This window comes from Rhinolophus ferrumequinum, chromosome 24, assembly GCF_004115265.2.
Source record: "Rhinolophus ferrumequinum isolate MPI-CBG mRhiFer1 chromosome 24, mRhiFer1_v1.p, whole genome shotgun sequence".
NCBI classification, from domain to species: domain Eukaryota; kingdom Metazoa; phylum Chordata; class Mammalia; order Chiroptera; family Rhinolophidae; genus Rhinolophus; species Rhinolophus ferrumequinum.
This window is the reverse complement of record NC_046307.1, coordinates 22,520,471-22,541,845: the sequence shown is the minus strand read 5'-3', so window position 1 is coordinate 22,541,845 and position 21,375 is coordinate 22,520,471. Positions and strand designations below refer to the sequence as shown.

At 51.6% G+C, this 21,375-nt stretch overlaps 1 protein-coding gene across 1 annotated transcript; it reads left to right on the top strand.

The window, feature by feature from the left end:
- The first annotated feature begins 11,329 nt into the window (after window positions 1-11,329).
- Window positions 11,330-17,738, top strand: ARSI (arylsulfatase family member I). The gene is made up of 2 exons (XM_033096414.1): window positions 11,330-12,222; window positions 15,456-17,738. The coding sequence occupies exons 1-2, from the start codon at window positions 11,906-11,908 to the stop codon at window positions 16,858-16,860; spliced, it is 1,722 nt and encodes a 573-aa protein (XP_032952305.1). The 5' UTR covers window positions 11,330-11,905; the 3' UTR covers window positions 16,861-17,738.
- Window positions 17,739-21,375: the final 3,637 nt, after the last annotated feature.

Here is a 21,375-nt window from a genome sequence, read left to right as displayed (position 1 = left end):
TCTTAATTTGGACCAAAAGTAGGGTGGCTCTGAGTCTCTTCCTGGTGACCCTGGGTGCTACTTGTCTGAAAGAATGAAAATGGCACCCAAAGAGGGGAAAAGGTGAAAGATAGGAAGAGTTCAAGTCATCCCTGAAGTTCTGCTCTATCCCATCTCCTTCCTCATGGTTACACAGGTCAGAAAACTAGAAAACTCCCCCTTCTTGCCTAAGCTGGCAACTTGGGTTTCTGTCACCCCATGAGTCCTGATCAATACTCTCTTCTCAAGGCTGAGTTCAGAATCTTGACAGCTCAAGTTGTATTTGAGGGCGTTCTAGGTAGAACCCTCTATATTGTATGCCACTGAATCCCTTCCTAGACCATGCAGCCAAACCACTCTTTAGTTCCCTCTGCTCCTCCCCAGGTCATTAGTCAAAAGCCCCAGACAGACCCCTAAAAAAGATTTGGCCCTGGCTGGTCATCTGATGAGAGAATCAGCCAAAGAGACTAATAGGAAGAGCAGGTGGGAAGTGGGTCACAGGAGAGAAGAGGGCCGGGGTTCCCCTGAGGACACTGGAGCAGGGAAAATGGGAGGGACGTGAGAGGCTGGGCCTGGGGAAGGAGGAGGAAAAGGTGGAAAGAAAAACCCAGCAGAATCGCCAATGTTTAGATGGCCTTTCCAGGGTAATTGAGAAAACTTGTTCAGGGCCAAACATGAAGGAAATGTTTCTTCAGGTTCTAGGAGAAAATCACTCGGATTTCGTTTTCTGGGAGGGAGACAGAAATGCAAAGCGATGGGGAAGGGCAGTTTTGGAGATAACCACTCTAACTCCGTAATTCTCTAGAATCTCAAATCTGGGATCTGGACCCTAGAGGGCAGAGCCCAGCTAGTGACGTTTCTAAATAGGATCTGAGGAACCCACTCAGGCACCAGGACGAGCGCCCTGGCAGTGGAGGAAGGGAAGTCCTAGTTGTAAACAATGAGAGAAAGTTCCGGATGGCAGGAGCAGTGTTTGGAGAATGAGGGCAGGCCAAAGTGTCATCTTAGGTATACTGTTGGTAGGAAAACGATTTTGCAATCATTTTCTATAGAGAAAGTAGAAAGATAAGCCACTCATCCCTCTTACATGGTTAAGTGAATGATAACTGGAATGCATAAAACCTGGGCCTTCACAAATGGACGTGCTGTTTGTGGCACAGCTCCTGGTTTGTGGCCTAAAGACATGGGTCTTCTGACAAATTCTATTTCACGTGTGTGTTAGTTTACTCGGGCCACCATAACCAAGTGCCACAGACTAGGTGGCTTAAACAACAGAAATATATTGCCTCCCATTTCTGGAGGCTAGACATCTGAAATCAGTTCTGGCAGTGTCGGTTCCTTTTGAGGGCTGTGAGGGAGGCCTCTCTCCTAGCGTCCAGGCCTCTCTCCTAGCTTCTTAGATTCTGGTGCTTTGCTGACAATCTTTAGTGTTTGTTGGCTTATAGATGCATTACCCTGATCTCTCCTTTCATCTCTACATGGGGTTTCCCCCTATGTGTGTGTATCTGTGTCCAAACATCCCCCTTTGATAAGGACCCCAGTCATATTGAGTTAGGGCGCACCCCAATGACCTCGTTTTGACTTGATTACCTCAATGACTTGATTTTGACTTGATTTCCAAATAAGGTCACATTCTGAGGTCCTGGGGATTAGGACTTCAGCGTGTCTTTTTGGAGTATTACAATTCAACCCATAGCAACATGACAACCATCAAAAAAGAAAAAAATTTATGATGCATTTATAATTATATCCATTGTATTACAGAGACTATTCCTGACAGGAAATAACTTCCATTTTATCTAAGCATCTCTGAGCACCAATTCCTCTACTTACAATTGTACAGAGCTGATAATTGGAAGAATTTTCCACATCCTAGCTTCTGGCTCCCTAGATTTCAAACAGTCTCTCCTCTCCAACACACATAGTTCTGTTGCCAGGTACCAGAGGACACATTCCCAGCACCATGCAAGCTCTGAGCCTGTACCTTGGTGTCATTATGCCAGGTGAGTCAGCTCAGCGGACAGCAAAAGGGTCCTGTGAGATATTTATATACCAAGACAGCCTACTTAACTATACACAAGAAGTAGATAGCCTCCAGTTGCAAACTCAATGTATCCTGAATTCAACTTCCTGTTAGCCAGACCCCAAAAATGCCACAGTCATTCCAAAACCATCTGACACGAGGAAAAAATGACAGAGAAGGTCAGAGTGGGAAGAGTCAGTGATCTCAACTGATTTTAATTAAAATGACTTGTGTAAACTTCACAGAAGCACATGACTATGTGAACACACTGTTAGGGCCCCTCCCGAGGCTTCGAGGGGGCCGTGCCAGGGACGGGTCCGGAAGCTTAAGCTGTTCTAGTTTCATGGTCAATCAGCCTCAGGATGGTGCCTCTCTCTGTCTTAAGAATTAACTCAAAAACGTTCATTCAAGAAAAGCTAATTCACCTCCTATATGCCAGCTCCTGTGCTAGATACAGATGAGAGAGGGATACACAAAGCAAGCTGAGTGCAAATCCAACTTCTAGACATTCCAGCCTCCCCAAGGGGCCCAGCCCTGGAGAAACTAGGTTTTCCCAAGGGTGAGTCATTGGGTGAAGGAAAAAACTAGCCTCAGCTTAGGCTGGAAAGTGGGGCTTTTCCCTTGAGCAGTGCAGGGAAAGCTCCCGGGAAAAGAAGCCTCCTCTCAGGATATTCTCAGTGCTGGAGAGCTTTGAACAGTTGGAGCTGCAGCCCACAGAGAGAGGCTATGCATGAAGCCAGAAGCGTGCGAGTCAAACCTCAGAAATCAGACCTTGGAGCTATGCTGCTCCCAGGAAGCTTCCCTTAGAAGCTCCCCTGGAGTCCTAAACCCGGGGAACGAGAACCTCAGCCTCTAGGTCCAACCTCTGACCTGGGCCCAGAACCTTCCCTCTTTGACCTGGGATGAGCAGAAACTCATGGATGCCTAAACGAGTTCTTCCTGCCAGTGACTAACCAGTCCTAGCTGCTGGCCTCAGCGCCTGCCCAGCCTAATTCAGGACCGTAGCACTCTAAATCATTTGAAGGACATGGACTTCAAAATATTCCCCTCTCTGAGCCTTAGTCTCTTTATATGTCAAGTGGAATGACAATGGACTATCAGTTCCAGGAGGGCCAGGAAGTTTGTCTTGTCTACCCCTCTAGTCTCGGCCTAGGTGGGTGGATGGTACATAATAGGTGCCCAGTAAGTGTTTGTTGAATGAATGAATGGTCTAAAGAGATCCTTGACTTTTGAATGGAGGAGACAGTATACTTGCAATAGCTGGTACTTGTTCAGTTTCAAGTGACAGATACCAGTGCAAGTTGGCATGAGAATGAAAGACTATGGCAGCTCACATCACTAAAGTCCAGGGATAGTTCTAGCTTCAGGACTTATGTGCTGAATTATGATAATATGAATCTATTTGTCGCCACCACTACATTTGCTTTCCTCTCTGTTAGAGTGAGCCCCAGGTAGGTCTAGGCTTATAGACCAGCAGAAAAGAGACAACCTCATTCTCAAAAATTCCAACAAAAATCTCAGAATTGAGTCTCACTGGACAGACTTGGGTCACTTGCCCATCGCTGAGCTAATCATCACGGTGTCCGGGGACATTTGCTGCTCTGATGGTCCAAGCCTACTCCTGGAGTTGACCCACTAGTGGTGAGGAGCAGCTCTGCAAAGGAAAATCTGGGTTCCATCACCACGAAGGGAGGATGGCTCCAAGGTAGACAAATAGGTGCCCAGCACAGTGTTCAACTAAAGTCTGAATGTGTAGGCAAACCTTTCCCTCTCTGGGCCTCAGTCTCTTCATATGTCACTGATGATGACGACAGCTCTAACAAAAGCCCTGCCCTTCACATCCTAGAGCTTTTGTGGGGTCCAAATGAGAACATGAGTTACAATAATAGCTAACATTTATTGAGGCATCACTAGGCATCTGACCCTGGGCTAAGTAAACCTTTTACACATTTATTTTTATATTTACAACAATCCATTTACTGATGAGAAGCAGGTTATGAGTGGTTACAAGGCTTGTACACTGTCACACAGCTAGCAAGGGTGGAGCTGGGTTTAAAGCAGTGCCCTCAAGCATGAAGCTATATATAAACTGTAAATAATTTTACGAGTGTAAGGGATTATTAGTAATGGTCTGTACTAGTAATAATAGTAATTTTTAAAAACTCTGAAAGGGAAATTCAAATAAATTCAAACAAATGTTTGTTTAGCACCTACTATGGGCTGATCACTCACCAGGGGCTCAGAAGGAGACACATAAATAACTGTGAAACAGGCAGACTGTGATCTAATTGAGCCATAAACACGCCCCAGGGGAGTGTGGGGAGCAAGAGATTGACTCCAGGTGGGGAGGGGAGAGAAGAGGGGATCTGGAAAGGTCTCTTAGAAGCGGTGGGATTTGAGCTGAGCTTTAAAGATAAAAGGATGTCCACAAAAAGAGGAAAGAGGAAATCAACTTTACAAAGAAGCTGGCAGGATCTAAAGACCCAGAGCAGAGTTTCTGGATAAGAGTTAAGCACTCATATGCAAAATAACTTTCACACCAGCAGGAGCTTCCAAAAGTGATTGACTAAGTGGAGCATAGCAGTCACCATGGGAACAGAGGCAAGCCTTATATCTGTCTTTGGTGAGTCTCCCGGACTTCAAGCTGTCTAGCCAAGGTCAGGAGGCAGTGGGGAAGTGGGGGTGGGGGTGGGGCTGGGCTGTGCTATCCCTTAGAAGAAAAGCCCAGCAAGACTGCTGCCCTGGGAGATTGACTCTTGTTTCATAGGAAGGCAAAACTGACAGGTGACATCTGGGTCTGAGAAGATAGACCCAGCTAGGGAAAGCCTCTGCCTCGAAGGGCTTTGGGACGTACAGAAGCTACTGAAAGTCGGCATTGGGGCCTCAGAGAAGGAATGTGAAGGGCAGGGAACAGGCCTAAGAGCAGGCTTGCAAGGTAGCTCCATTCCTACTTGATGCCTGAGGGGTGGAGCAGTGCAGGAGGCAGCTCTGTCCAGGATGTCAGAGGAGGAGGAAGCCTCCCAAATCCTGTATCCCAGGGCCCATTCAGACCACCCGTGGCCCCTAGGGACCATCAGGCTATTCTAATGCATTGGGAGAAGTGGCATCTAACCACTCAAGTGTGGGGGAGAAGGGGGAACTATAAGTGAAGACCCCATTGACAGGCCAGCTGTCTTTAGCAGGAGAGTGATGGGAGATTTTATACAACAGGCATTAGATTCGAGACCTAGGTTCAAATCCTGACTTTGACACTTTTTAGCTATGTGACCTTGGGCAAATTAATCACCCTTTCTTTGCTTCTTGGTTTCTCCATCAGTAAGACACAGATGATGATGATAATTTTACCTACGTCATTGGGTTGTGTGAGAATTAAGTGAGATCACGGATATAAAGAGTCCTGCATGGAACTTGGCACATGGTAGATGTTCAATCAATGCAAGCTATTATATTAATATTACTACTCCCAAATTTCAATTTGGTATTCATTCAGGGGTTTTATTCCCCGCCCCCCACCCCGGCAGGGGGGCAGGGTCTCCTTCGAGTTTAGGCTAAAAGCCGGTTTCTCTACGTATAGTACATGACAACAACACTATGAATAGCAGTGATGGGACTATTTACCCTCCATATAGCCAGTGGCTGTGATGAAGGAGGAAGTCAAAGTTCTATCCCTGAGTGTCAAGCAAAAGAGCTCGAGCTTTTTATTGCAGGCAGTTGGTAGCCACTGAAAATTTTGGAGGAGAGGACTGACTTGATCGAGAGAATACAGATTTTTATCCCTGAGGCTATACACTTGTAGGAATAAACCCTAAGGATAATGACAATCTAAGTTTAGTAACAATCATACCAATAGCTGTCATTTCATGAGAGCTTCTGATACACCTGTCACTATGCTAAGAGCTTCCCGTGTCTGTTGTAATCCTTACAAACAACCTCATGAGGTAATACTATTATTATCCCCATTTTACAAATAAGAAAACTGGGGCATTGAGAGGTTCACTTAGGTAGCTAAGTCACACAGCTATGATAGCAAATGGCTATCTGGTTCCAGAGGTCTCACATTTAGCCAGGACACTTCTTTTGCGTTCCCTGAACCTGGAAGGAACTTGGAGCCCTGGGGGGGGCAGGGGGTTGGGGGTGCTGATGGGTAGCCTGTCATTCTCACTTTTAGGAGCCCTCCATTTATCTGGATCTCAGCATCCCCACTCTCTGTTTGATTCTTTGGGACTTCACCTCTTTCTTTGAAAATCTCATCTGGTGTGTGTGTGCGTGCTTGCATATGTGTGTGTAAGAGAGAGAAACATCAGCTGACCAGTGAGGACGGAAGCCACGAGACATCAAAGTGGGCAGAGCCCCGGATGGATGGGTTGGAGGCAGGCCTGGGTCCCGTTAGGCTAATTCCTCCCGAGGCTGGCAGAGGCCATGGCGGGAACTTCTGAGAAGGTGGAGAACAAGTCCTTTCATACGGCCTCCCTTTGAGCTAGCCTTGAGGTGGGGCGGGGGGCGGGTAGGTGGAGGGTGGGGAACGTGCGGAGAGGCGAGGCCGCAGTCGGGCTGGGCAAACAGATTGGGCAGTGGCTGTGAGTACAGAGCACCCATTGTGTACCCTGAGCTCTGCTTTCAATAATCTACTTGGAAGAATGTTTCATTGAGCGCCAGAGAAAGGAGCCATTGAAATGCCCGGGCCAGGACCCCATGAAGGGTTAAAGGCAAGGGGCTAGGGGTGCCCGGGCTCTTGGTCCTCTGGGTTCTGATGTTTGATATGGGGATCCTGATACTAAGACACGGGGCACTCAGCAAGACCACCGAGCGGGCCAGAAGCAAGGGTGGGGGGGGGGATGTGTGCCTCTCCCGGAAGTGCTAAAGGGGGTGCCCAGCATCCAAGAAGGAAACACTTTCCCTCCTAGAACCATTTTGCCCAAGTGATATCCAGCAAGAGCTGGGCTTCAGATGCCCTGCTTCCTGTCCATGGGGGAGAACAGCTCATCTGGCCTCTTTCCATGGACCCTTAACCAGTGCCTTTGCAATACATTCTCCATAATGCAGCCAGCATGCCTTTCTTAAACACCTCCAATCTTTCCATTCATCATTCATTAATTATAATGAATGATGCCCTCGTTGAAGCATGGGAGTGAAAGTGAGAACCGGTGGTCTCTAGACTAGGCGACCTGTGGAACCTGTGGAATTCAGAGAACGAGAGAGAAGCTAGTCATTAGGAGGACAGGGCGTCACTGTTGGAAAGGGCACCAGAGGTGAAAATCTGTGCTCCCCTCACTGTGCTTCTTTCCCGAGGGCCACTCACCCTTTCGTGCTATAGAGGCTAATGGGGCTTGAGGAGCAGGGAACATCTGTGGGCTGTGACAAGGAGGCAGGAGGTAGACGAGGCTGGACTGCCGCTGAGGAGCGCGGTCCTGGGTTGCTGAGCCTGACCTCCAGCATCTTCATTACCACGGAACCCGCTGCAGACATTATTGCCTTCCGAGCCTGCACCTTCAGGGAGCATGTTCTAGAACTGAAGCCAACCATACCTATATCATGAACTTGTCATAGTAACCATTTTGGATGGAAACCTTAAAAAACAGCTGCTGCCTTCCCCAGCTTTCTTAGAAAGAGGATCCTGAACTGAATTTAAACTCTGGAGGGCAACCCATCCTTCAGCTCTGGGCAGGGCTGTGATTGAGTGGTAGCTTTGGGTCTGTTTAGGTAAATATGGCGCTTTGCTCCTGTACCACATGGCCCCAAACTCCCAGCCTTTGGAATTCATCAGTCTGATTTTTATGTTTATTCTTTTGCTTCTCCCTAATGTTTTCACTTTGAAACTGTATTAGTATAAAACAGGCAGTTGCCTCAAGCCATCTTCTTATATATTCTTTCCGAGCTGCTTCCAATCTTCTTAGGCTGGGCAATGAAATCATTGGCCTTGTAAGAAATGTGTATGAAGTAAGAGTCCATAAGCTTGGAGTGAGGCAGGCTTAAGTGGCTCTTCTCTGAGTTAAGGGACTGACTCTGACACTTTTGACTGTTCAGAGGTCTTTTGTGTTTTCTCTTAGGTCCTTGAGTTGGTCCAGTGTAGACAAATTGACCTCCAGAGGATGACAGCATGCATAATCTAGGCATAAGATTTTTGCCAGGGTCAATGAAGTCAGAAAAAAACACACAAACCTGTACTAAGATAATTTTAGTTCAAAGGTGGCCAAACACACACACACACACACACACACACACACACACACACACACACACAGCATAGCAATGAAAGCCAAAGCCACAAACAGACTCACCCAGTTTTTCACTTTTATATCCCTGTGTCCTAAAAAATTTTCTGGAGATAAATAATTAGAACCATAACATGTTCAAGTTGGAAAGCACTTTTAAAGTCCTTTAATTTTGCTCCCCATTTTAGTTCAGGAATCTCTCCTATTACCTCCTGGACAGATGGGCACTTTACCTCCTTCTTGCATAATTCCAGTAAGGAGGAGCTCAGTGCTTTTTGAAGTCTAATTTAATCAATGGAAATCTCTGACAGAAAGTAACCACCCTGTTTCCCTGCCACATCTGATCCGTATTTCTTGTGCAGATGTTAGATTTCTCCCAGTGTTTTAATGTGGCTATCTTTTGGGGGTTATGGGGTGAGCTTCACACCTATGTGAACCGGGGTACAGATCATAACCTGTATGGGATAGATTTTCTGCTGTCAATCATCTTGGAAGCAGGTGGGTCCCAAGACAGAAACATCAAAAGCTAGCTTCTGTTTCTCTGCGGCTTACTTCTTGGACCTGACCTTGAGACATCTTGGAGTTCTTGAGAGTCTACCTGGATGGGGGTTGGGCTAATAGACATTATCCCAGGGAAGAAGGCAGGCAAGCATTCTGTAGAGGACACAAAGGGAAGATGAGTGAGTCACATATTAAAAGCGATGACCTGAATTCACATTACTCTTTGTGGTTATTTCCCCTTTGTCAACCCTGAGCCTTTGGAAATGTCTGGTTTAAACATTCCAGCCTGGCCCTGTTGTGTAATGGCATTAAAAGAAGAGTTGAGGGTCAGTGTTTATTTCCCTAGAACATTAGAGGAGGAATGGTGCTCTCTGAGGCCACTGTGGGTTTGGGGGATTACTGAGGGACTCTTAAAAGAAATGTGAATATTGAGGAAAAAGATTTAGGCCCGAGAGGTCCATCCACTCTTCTCCACATGTGATTCGCCCATCACTGCCATCCTTTTATTAAGCAAGTTGCTAGATTTCCCACAAAAGTAATCCCTTAAATTGGGCTGAAATCTGTCCCCCAGTCATTTTTACCCACAGGACTTAGTCTTTTCTCTCAGAAGCACAGTGGACAATCATGGTAACCACTCATATTCACTGAGTGCTTACTACATGCAGGGCCCTTTATGGAGCACTGTATTGTATCTCACTTATATTATCATCCCATTTTACAGATGGAGAAATTGAGACTGAGGGAGGCAAAAGAACTTGTCCAAGGCCTGATTGAACTCAAGCAGTCTGCTGTCAGAGCCGACAGTCATGAACTCTCAGAAATTCTGCTTGTTTTGTCCCTGTGACAGCCTCGCAGAGATCTGCAGCCTGTGAGCTTGCCTCCCGGAACCTTTTTCCTTCTGGGTTGAATCGCCACCCCATCCCCCTTGCCATTTCTCCTTGTGCCATTTCTCTAGTTCCTCCTGACCAAAGTCTGGGACAACGCAAAGGATGCAAAACTGAAGTCCATCTGACACCCCGGTCACTTGTCCCACTTTAACCCCCAGGACAGCGTCAGGAGGAAGCACTAGTTTAGCAGCTTTCCCCCCAGGAGGCTGTATTTTTCCTGTCTGCCCTCGACATTTCTTCTTCTAGAACAGGCTCAGTTTTCCCTTCTGATAAATCTGGTCACCCTATATATGGGACTTTGAGCAAATTGGAGCAGCGGCCCCGCGCAGCCCTCATTTCAAAATGCAGATTGACTCGGGCTGCTATTTTGGAGGTCTGGTTTCTTTCCCCCCACACAGTGGTTTTAAAGAAGAAGGAAGGGATCATGACAGACTACTGGCAAGGGAACGACCCTAGGAGAAAAGACACACCTGGGCGGTCTTTGTTTCCCAAAGTTCATAAAACACTGGGCTTTCGAGAAGCTCTGTAAAAAAGAGGGTCCTTGGTCACAAAAAAATTGGGAAATACAGCTTACCAACCTCCCTTCTGGAGATTGGCATATTAAACATTTGATGTCCCAGTAGTAAAGAAACCTAACTAGTGTTGTTTAACGCAGTTTTCCCATTTAAAAATGTAGCCTAGTAAAACTTTGGAAAACAGTGATGCAAAGCAGAAGTTGCAAACGGTCACCCAATGGCCTAAAACGATCCTCAGGTTTGATTCGCCTGTACAGTGCTTACTTTTGCTTTAAATTAGTGACTGGCACTTAACAATTGGAATATTTCTCATAATAACCTGCATTTGTTTGTTCTTAAAAAATCAGGAGATCCAGACATTCTGGTCCACATTCTTCCCCTGCCTTCCTCTAGCAATAAAGCACCCCAGCCACCCTCACTCCCCATCACCCCCCACCTCCCGCTTACTCATTTATGATACTTGCCTGGTCCAGGTTCTCCCAAGCTTACTTTCTCTGTCATGGAGATTTCCTTGAGTGGGGGTTGGTCTGGATAACCTTGAGGGCCATTCATCCATTCATTCCTCTGACATATACTAATTGAGCTTCTAGATCCTGCCGATACACGATGTATACAAAAGCCCCTGCCCTTTGGATTCTAGCGCTGGCATTCTAAGATGCCAGTTGTGAATCGCAGAATGAGGAGGGGGCGGGGATGGGGAGAGGGAGGACGGCAAGGCCAGAATAGCTTCCTGATTTCCAGCCCCTGGTGCTTGCCCAAGCCGTCCCCTCTTCTCCACTGATCTCTCTAGTGCCACTCAAACAGCCACCGTGAGCCCAGGGGAAGAAGACCTTGACATGTTCTGCGACATAGCCGAGTTCCCGCCCATCTCAGGGCCTCAGTTTCTCTCACTGTACATGACCGGATTGGAATAGAAAATTCTGTGCGTGCCTTACAGGGCTGGCACTCAGAGATGCTAAGACTCCATGATCGAGGAATGTCTGACTGGGCCATTCCGGAACTGTTCCATCGAATTCCAAGCAGCCCCCTCCCTCCTTTCCCTAGTCCGGGCCAGGGCGGGGTATGGAGCCAGAGGGCCGAGCGGGCCTGGGCTTCCCGCCCGGGGGCGGAGCCGCCGCTCGGCGTTCCGCCCCTCCACCTGGGACTCGGCCCCGGCAGATGTTACAACTTTTTCGCATTCTCTCCCGCGGTGTCACCCCCAGACCCGCCCAACTCGTGCCTCCCACCCCTTTCCTGCTGGGGTCCTGCCCACCTCCCTGCGGGGAGCCCAACTGTTCTCAGGACTCCGGGCGGGGCGAGAGGCCGGGCTGGGGGCTGGAGGGTCGGGAGGAGGAGAAAGGGAAAGCAGAGGCAAGAGAAATTAGGAGACGGGCGAAATCGAGGGTTAGAGAAGGAAGAGGACAATCCGAGGATGGTGGAGAGCACTTTTTGGAAGTCACCACGCCGCGTCTCAGGCTGGCCGGGCTGAGCTGGGGGAGAGGGAGCGAGGGAGGCGCAGGGCAGGCGAGAGGGCGGCGAGAGGCATCTCAGCGCGGGCCTGACCTCCCCTGAGCGCCGGGCTGCGGCCGGGCAGGTCCAACCTCACCGTCTGGCCGCCAGCCCCGGACCATTCGCTAGTCCGCCCCCTGGGGCGCTGAGCGCTCTCGAAGCGTCCAGGCCAGCTGACCCGCGGGCGTGCAGACCGTGCGCCCTGGGCGCGCGCGGCGGTGAGGCCCGGGGAGCCCTGTGCGCCGGGGCACGCGGGAAGGCATGGCGATGCACGCCCTCACCGGCTTCTCGCTGGTTAGCCTGCTCAGCTTTGGCTACCTGTCCTGGGACTGGGCCAAGCCCAGCCTGGTGGCCGACGGGCCCGGCGAGGCCGGTGAGGAGCCCTCGGCCGCCCCTCCCCAGCCTCCCCACATCATCTTCATCCTCACCGACGACCAGGGTTACCACGACGTGGGCTACCACGGCTCAGATATCGAGACTCCCACGCTGGACCGGCTGGCCGCCGAGGGTGTCAAGTTGGAGAACTATTATATCCAGCCCATCTGCACGCCTTCGCGGAGCCAACTTCTCACCGGCAGGTAGGCATGGCCCAGCACGCTGGGGCTGGCCGTCCAAGCCCCAAATAAACCCAGGCGTAGGTTTCCTTTGCATTTACAATCGTCCCTCAGGGATCTGGGAAAGCAGGTCTACAGGCCAATTCCGTCTCCAATTGGCTGTGATCGTTAGGAAGTCCTTTGCCCTCTCTGGGCCTCAGTTTCCCTGCCTGTACACTGAACGGGTTGGATCACCTTTGAGGTCTTCTCCCTCTGTTATTCTAGGATACTCACTCTGCCCACCATGTAAAGGAGACATCGGTCATCCCTTTGTTAGAGGAACATGGCAGCCTCTGACACTTAGGTTTGAATGCTGCTTCTGCTTACACACCCTGAGACCCTGAGCAAATGACTTAACATTTCTAAGCCTCAGTTCTCTTGTCCATGAAATGGGGTGAAGAACAGTTTTGGTCTTGAAAAGCAGTGGTAAGGATGGAACGAGTTGCATGTAACCTGCTTGGCTGTCAATGAATGACAGCCTCTATATCACTGGAGGGATTAGGGTCCCCAAACTGTTACTACATTAGGAAGCAACCAAGGAATTGATAGCTGGAGTGAGTGAAAGACACATACAGGGTGCCGTGACCTACTATGTAGACTTAGTCTACTTCATTTCTCCAAGCCTCTGTTTTTTCATCTGCAAAATCCTCCCAAATTGGCTGGGAGCCCCAAGGAGATGTACTGCTTTCTCCATAAGGAGTTGTCCACAGGCAAGGAGGCAGGATTACAGGATTAAAAGAGCAAGGAAACAGGAGGTGTGGGTGTAGAAAGCAAACTCTGGCCACTTAGGAGAAAATCCTTTGGCAAGGCTGAAGCTAATCCTCCTTGGATGGGGTCCAAGGCCTGCTTTCTCCCAAGTTCTACCCAAAAGCCACTAGTGTGATCTCAAAAGCCACTAGTGTGATCTCAGGAACTAGAGCCTTAATCTGTTTCCTGGATGGGAGAAACTGAGGCATGGAATCAGGGAGGGTCCAACTCATGCCGGTGCCAACTTCAGGGCCTGTAGGAAAGGGGACTGAGAGGCCAGGTGCTTGGCAGGGGTCCTGGAGCTGGGAGTCAAATAGCTGCCTTTTCTTCCTGCAACCTGGTCCTCAGCATTTAGATCCAGCAACAGAGAGAGAGAACTGGAGAAAGAAGAAGAGGGGCCAGTGTATGTGTTGTGAGTTGCAGTGGTGGTGAAAACTAAACAGTGACTAACCTCCAGAAGTGAGAGGAGGAATCTGCATTCCCAGGAGTTGTGCACAAGTTCGCATTTCTGTCCAGAGAGGTGACTTTTGGTTTTAACAGGAGAATGAACAGCCAACAGGGCAGCGTTCCAGCCCCCTGATCTGTGAAGTTAGCTGAGCGTGGCTGGGCAGCGTCTGCCCTCCGCCCCCCGCAGCTGGCTCCATCTCACTGGTGCTGACTACTCTCATTAGTGTTTGTTAATGCATCCAGTCGTGTTTGGAGAGAGCCAAAGTTTCTCATGTTACTCACTTGCACACGGGCTTCAGTGACTCTAAGCCGGCCCACCCACTTTACAAAGCAGTGCTCTATGGTGCCTAGCCCCTAGAAAGAGGCTCAGCCCTGACTCAGGGCCCTAGGGTACCTGTTGTATCAAATCTAATCATGCATTAGCTTGATGGAGGTCTGCAGAGGCCATAGCACCAAGAGACTTTGAGCATGAGTTGCGTAGACCTGGGTTCAAAGCTCAGCGCCCCTGCTTGCCAGCTGTCTGAACTTGGGCCTGCTGCTGCACTTTTGGAAACCTTAGTTTCATCATCTGTAGAATGGGGGCAATAATAGTCTTCCCTGTAGGTTTTTTTTAAAATGAGGATTAAATAAAATAATGTATGTGGACTATAGTATTAAAAATGGCAGTAGTAGCTAATGATAGCTAACAGCAATAACAGCTTTAAGATAAGGTAACCAAAACAGAAAAACCCACCCCAGTGCCCAGGTTAAAGGAGTCAGATATTCAGGTCTTGGCTTAACTTGGATGCCCCAGGGGGAGAAAAAAGGTTCTTTAATATCCTTGTGAAGGGCTTCTAATACCCTTGTGAAGTTCCAGGCTTCTTTACTCTGGACTTTTAAGATCTTAGTAAAGGCAAGACCGCATAAGCAGACCCCATGGGGGCCTTGACCACAGCACGGGGAATGGGATTTGAATAAATGAATGAGGAATGCAGGATTCTGCTAATCATTTGCTCCTGCTTCAGGGTGTTAACCTGGGTGAGTGACCCAGATCCAGGGGCCACGTGAACTTAGATTCGTTTCATAATATTTGGGAACTGGAAGATTTTTAAAGATCTCCCATTTCAACCAGCTCACTCCTTCCTATACATGAGCAAACTGAGGCCCCCTTTAGGGAAGGAAAGTGGCAGCCTAGTTTGCCAGAAAAGGCTCTGTGCTCGGACTGCTTGCATTTATGTTCAAGTTCTCACTCTGCCCCTGACCACTGCATAATCTTGCACAAGTCCCTCCCCTCCTCTGGATCTTTCTTCCAGACAAGATGAATAAACAGGTGACTTGGGTCCCTTCTGGCTCTAAAATTCTCTGAGTATCATTCATTCATTCATTCATTCATTCCATAAGTAATTGAGTGTCCTTTAAATACCACCTGAGTGCTGGGAATACAAAGTTGAGTAAAGGACAGTCCCATTACATATCCCTGGCCTGAGAGCATACACGCTGAGTAGCATCTCACGGCCACGTAGGACAATGATCATGGGTACTAAATGCTGGGGGAACCCAGAAGCAAAAGTGACTCATTCTTTGAGAGAGTTGTGCGAGACTTTCCAATGGGGGTAACATTTGGGCTGGGCTTTGAACAGTGAGTAGGAGTTTGCCTGGGAGAGCAGGACTTGCTCGAGGCCTCACAGCAAGTTAGTGGCTTAGAACTTAGAAGTCTCTGAAGACTGCCGGGGAGACAAATCCCAACTCCAGTTACTAATTGTGTGACTCACTGGGCAAGGGATTATTTTCCTGAGCCTCAGTTTCCTTATTTGGGAAATGGGAGTAATAATGATACACAGCCCGTAGGTTGCAGTGAGGATTCAGTGAGATAATGCATCTGAAGTGTTAGCACATTTGATAATACCTGCTGGTTATTGTCCCTATGTTTGCTGATAGCACTGTCACCAGCGCCCACCTCAGGGTGAGTATTAGGGGTTGGGTGGACAGAGCAGTGTGGTTTGTAGCTCACCTGTGCCTCCTCTGCCCTCTCCTCTTCCCACCAGGTACCAGATCCACACAGGACTTCAGCACTCCATCATCCGCCCTCGGCAGCCCAACTGTCTGCCCCTGGACCAGGTGACACTGCCCCAGAAGCTGCAGGAGGCAGGTTACTCTACCCACATGGTGGGCAAGTGGCACCTGGGCTTCTATCGGAAGGAGTGCCTGCCCACCCGCCGGGGCTTTGATACCTTCCTGGGCTCACTCACGGGCAATGTGGACTACTACACCTACGATAACTGTGATGGCCCTGGGATATGCGGCTTTGACCTGCACGAGGGCGAGAGTGTTGCCTGGGGGCTCAGCGGCCAGTACTCTACCATGCTGTATGCCCAGCGCGTCAGCCACATCCTAGCCAGCCACAGCCCTCGGCGGCCCCTCTTCCTCTACGTGGCCTTCCAGGCAGTTCACACGCCCCTGCAGTCCCCGCGCGAGTACCTCTACCGTTACCGCACCATGGGCAACGTGGCCCGGCGGAAGTACGCTGCCATGGTGACGTGCATGGATGAGGCCGTGCGCAATATCACCTGGGCCCTCAAGCGCTATGGTTTCTACGACAACAGTGTCATCATCTTCTCCAGTGACAATGGCGGCCAGACATTCTCAGGAGGCAGCAACTGGCCATTGCGAGGACGCAAGGGCACTTACTGGGAAGGTGGCGTGCGGGGCCTGGGCTTCGTCCACAGCCCCCTGCTCAAGCGAAAGCGCCGGACCAGCCGGGCGCTGGTGCACATCACTGATTGGTACCCAACCCTGGTGGGCCTGGCAGGTGGCACCGCCTCGGCAGATGATGGGCTAGATGGCTATGACGTGTGGCCAGCCATCAGCGAGGGCCGGGCCTCACCACGCACAGAGATCCTGCACAACATAGACCCGCTCTACAACCACGCCCGGCACGGCTCCCTTGAGGGTGGCTTTGGCATCTGGAACACTGCTGTGCAGGCTGCCATCCGTGTGGGCGAGTGGAAGCTCCTGACTGGAGACCCTGGCTATGGTGACTGGATCCCCCCTCAGACGCTGGCTGCCTTTCCTGGCAGCTGGTGGAACCTGGAGCGGATGGCCAGTGCCCGCCAGGCTGTGTGGCTCTTCAATATCAGCGCGGACCCCTACGAGCGGGAGGACCTAGCGGGCCAGCGGCCCGACGTGGTCCGTGCCCTGCTGGCCCGCCTGGTGGACTATAACCGCACCGCCATCCCTGTGCGCTACCCGGCTGAGAATCCCCGAGCCCATCCTGACTTTAATGGGGGTGCTTGGGGGCCCTGGGCCACTGATGATGAAGAAGAAGAGGACGAGGAAGAAGCTAGGGCTCGAAGCTTCTCCCGGGGGCGCCGCAAGAAAAAATGCAAGATTTGCAAGCTTCGATCCTTTTTTCGTAAACTCAACACCAGACTGATGTCCCACCGGATCTGATGGCGGGGAGGGGAGGATCTCTGCTCCCCTAGATAGACTCCCCTACTCGAGCCTGGTCCTGTTCCTCCCCAGGGAGGGGCCTGAGGTCATGTCCCCATCTGCAGCGAAACGGAGGGGGTACAGCCCCTCCGCTGAAAGGTGGGGAGCTTGGCTTGGGGGTGGCAGGAGAATGAACTAGATTGGGATTCCTGGGCCCCAGTCTTGCCTCTCCATGGATTTGTTCTGTGACCTCGGGTGACCTGCACAAGCTCTCTGGGCCTCAGTTTCCTCACCTGTGAAATGAGCTCTAATGACTTTGTGGTTCCGTGGTGTGGACCTAGTTGGTGCCTGGGGCCATGGTGGAGTTCTCGCCAAACTCACCACCTCCCTCCCAGGTCACTGAAGGCCGCACCCTCGAGCCCCAACCTCTGTGATACTGCTTGGGTTGGGGGCCACATGGAGGCAGCTTTAGGCCTGGACCCCAGCCAAGGCATGGCCATTTGCCTGCTCTGAAGGGACCCCTGAGTATTGAAGGTGGAGGTGCAAGAATCGGGGGGTGACCTTCCTGGGTCCTCACATAGCCTGGGCCAGTCCTGGGGCGGGACTGGTGGTAGGGGCTGTGGTGGAGAGCTCTCCTGCCTGTTCCCAGAACTCAGAGGAATTGGCCCAGCTGTTGGTGCTGCAGGACCAAGGGTGGTGGACCAAACAGCTGTGAAAAGAGCCCCGGAACCAACAATCAGGACACCTGGGCTCTGCTTTGACCTTGGGCCCAGTCCTTCCCCTCTGGGCCTCCATTTCCCCACCTGCAAATGGTGATGCTCAGCCCTGGCTCTGCCTACCTCACAGGGCTATAGAGGACTGACCAGGCTAGCGGTGGTGGTGAGCCGTGAAGTTGATTAAAATGCAGTAACACAAAAGCAAGGACTGGAGTGCTATCTACGAGCACACGTGGGTGTGGGCACATGTGTCCTGAGGGCAGGGGTGAGCTCACCGCTGGCTGAGTGAATGGGAGAGGAGGTGGGCAGCTTGGCCATGCGGTGGAACATGTGGGTTCTGGTTCTGTCCTGGCACAGATCCACTGTGTGACCTTAGGCAAATTCCAGCCCTCTCTGGGCCTCAGTGCCCTATGTGTTCAGTGGATGATCTAAGAGCCCTGCCCTGTTGGCCACTCTGGGCTCGTGTGTGTGTGTGTGTGTGTGTGTGTGTGTGTGTGTTGGGGGCATGGGCTGAGTGGCAGGGGGAGGGACACGGGTGTTTCAGAGCCTGCTCGCTGCATAGCATGCCTCCATCCGCACACTGCGTTCTGCATCTCTCCCTTCAGGTTCCAGTGAGCACGGCGTGTGTAGGCGAAAGCCCTGCTGTGAATTTTGAAAATAGTTATTTTTGTCACTGGCAAAGGAGGCCTGTTAGGACTCGTCAGCTTGTGGATAAGCAGGACGGGTGGGGCGGGGTGGGCTGGGGTGGGGTGCGGTGCAGTGGAGGGGGTTCAGGTATTAGTTACAGAGCTGCGTCCCCCCTGCAGAGGTGGCTCAGCCCAGGAGTTAGTGTCTGGCCTGGGGCTGCAGGGCAGAGGTGACTGTCCATGTCCTGGAGCCCTTGCTCCCAGCCCTGTTCTCCACCTCTACAGCTGCCCCGCAACTAGAACCTTTGTCTTTCTCCAGGAAGTTGCTGCTGGGGCCGTGGTGGGCAGAGGGCAGGACTGGCTGAGGCCTCTGGATTCAGCCAGCCCTCGTGCTGGCTTAGGAGGGAGACTCGGAAGAAGTCACCCACTGGGATGGTGTCCCAGGCGCAGGATACTCCAGAAAGGGGTTGTCTGCAGTCTCCCCTTTACCCAGGATTCTCTAGCTCTGCCGGGGGGCTTGTCCCAACTGTGTGGGCTGTGCCCTCCCAGAGTGGCGGGGCTCCCCTGCAGCTCCAGGCTTGCGTCAGTTGAGTGGAGTCCTTGCCTGTACCTGCTGAGTAGGCCCTGCCCCAGATGACCCAGCCTCCAGCTCCAGGCCTGTTTCTCTTCTTGTGCCCCGGACTTTTGGGGCCACAAGTGCAGGACCATAGAAAGCCCTTTCTATTCTCCCCCAGGCACCAAGACCCACTCCCTGTGGCCTACCTGGCCTCAAACCTGGAGAGGTGGTGGGCTCCTGCTCCTGTTTCTGAGAAAGGTTCAGTCTAATCTCCAGCCCAGCCTAGAGCTTGCCTGGCTGAGTCCCACCTAAGCCAGAGCCCAGCAAACAGCCCAGGAGCCCCATTCAAGCTTCAGCCTGAGACCTGATCCACAGCCCAGCAGCCCAAGCCTGCCTAACCGGGGCCCTGGCAGCTGGCCTGGTTGAGTGACCAGGACTACGGGCATTGTGGTGAAAGGCTCAGCCCACTTGCTGTGGCTTCTACTCCGTCCAGCAGTCAGCATGGCACCTGCCATCCCTACCTGCCTCTCGTTCCCCCAAGTCAGGGCACCTGGGTCTGTACTCTGTGTCAGGCCCCTGACTGGCTTCATCAGGCAGATGCTTATACCACCTGTAGAGGGGAAGGATGCAAGGGAGGGGCGACCAGAGGCAGCTGGGGCCCCTTGGGTCACAGATCTGGGGGACTGGAGCCCAGAGATGCCAAATAAGCCCCTTGTTTCTCCCTTGGCTGGACCAGATCTGCCAGCCTGATGGGTTTGAGCCGGGGGTGGCCCTGTTTGAGCTGGGCTCTGCCTATGGAATCCGGGGCAGGGATGACCAGTACCCTAGGAGCCAGGAGAGAGCCCCAGACATGGCTGGAGAGGTAGAGCTCTGAGCCCCACCCTGGGCGTTGGCCCCATTTCCTCCTCTCACTCAGTGCTTACTGGCTACCTTGGGACCTAGGGAAGCAGTCCTGCGGTGTCAGAAAGAGGGAGGGCAGAGCAGGGGAAGAGGAGCACTATTCTGGGAGTTAGGGTTCTGAATTGTCCTGATCTGTCCCTGAACTTGTGTGACTGCAGAAAGGCAGCTTCCTCTCTCCCTGGGCCTTGGTCCCCCATCTGTAGGGCACATGGGCTCCCTCAGGGTCCGTCTAGCTCTAGTGGAGGCCAAAGAATCCAGGGCAGTGTGCTGAAGTCACACAGATCCCAGATGGATAAGTCACGTCATGTCTCTGCAAAACGGGCAATGATCATATATGTCTCACAGACGTTCCTTGTGAAGTATAAATAGTGCAGTAAGTGCTTAGCACAGGGCCTGGCTTGAAAGTGGAAATAAGTATTTTTCCTGTTCTTGGAGTCCATGAAGGAACATCTTGTCCCCATATTTCTTAGGAGGAAGTAGAGACCCCAATGGGGAAAAGATGTGCCATGGGCACTCACAGCCAATGGCAGGACTTGATCTTGGGTCCTCTGACCGTCGGTTGTGCTGTGCAGACGCTGCTATAGTAGCCGTTGTCCTCTGCCTCTTGGCTCCCTGCTTCCCTCTTCCTTGCAATGATTGCCTCCTACGTGGGATGCCTCAGGGGACAGTGCTGCTCCCTGACCCCTGACTTCTCTGCCTTCTGAGTACAAGTCTAGCATTATTTACTGCAATGAATTAATCAAATCACACTCTGCCCAGACCCTCTGCAGGATCATTTCTCTCTTGGCCCACTTTCCACCGATTCTGCCCCTTATGCTCACTGCCCTTAGTGGGACAGGCCTCGCGGGGACCCTTTGGATGTCACGTTTTCTGTGGTGCCTGCCCAGGCCCTGCAGGACCCTGAGGCACTCGAGCATGTGCACGTGAACATGTGTATGGGCCGGGGAAGGAGGGATTTGAGTTGGCTGTCACAATGCTACTAAGGCTCTGATCTCCTCCCAGCCCCCTCCACCGTGGCCCCGGTCCCCATTTGTCCCTCCCCATCCTCATGGCTTACACCCGGTATTCACTTTCATGTTCCCTATCCTAGAGTGTCAGAGCTGTGCTCAGCGACCTGGAGGGCTCCCACCCCTGGCCACCAGCCCGTGGCATGTAGGTCTGCTCTTGAGTACCGCACGCATGTTGCAGATGGGGGCACACGTGCTGGCTCGCCTGCCTGCGGAGTGGCCCTGGGGAGGAGAGAGTTTGGCAGGAACAGTCCTCCTGATGCAAGCATCGGCTCATTCTCTCAGAGCCATGGAGGCAGGGCCGGCTCCTCGCTGCCCGCTACCACTGGGCACAGCTGCCAGCCTTTCAGGCACAAGAGGAGGCAGTGAATTAACAGTGCCTCCTTGGCAGGGTGGCAGTTACACTCAGAATGGGGGTGCGGTCCAAGGCAGTGCCCACACCCCTGCACTAAGCTCTTGAAGGTTTGGAGGGGTGTGTGTGTGTGTGTGTGTGTGTGTGTGGAGAGTTGCCGAGGAGACCTGTTCCTTCCTGGTCTCCCTTCTCTCCCTCCCTCCATCGCTCCTCTCCAGCCATCTCTCCACCATCAGGATCCTGCGGCCTGGGTCCTGTGCGTCCGCCAGGACCAAATGCACAGGGTATGGGCCAGCACTGGGAGGAAAAGAAGAGTGACAGAAGAAGGGAGGCAGAAACAAGACAGGAGGTGAAACGGAACGGGAAGGATAGGGAGCAC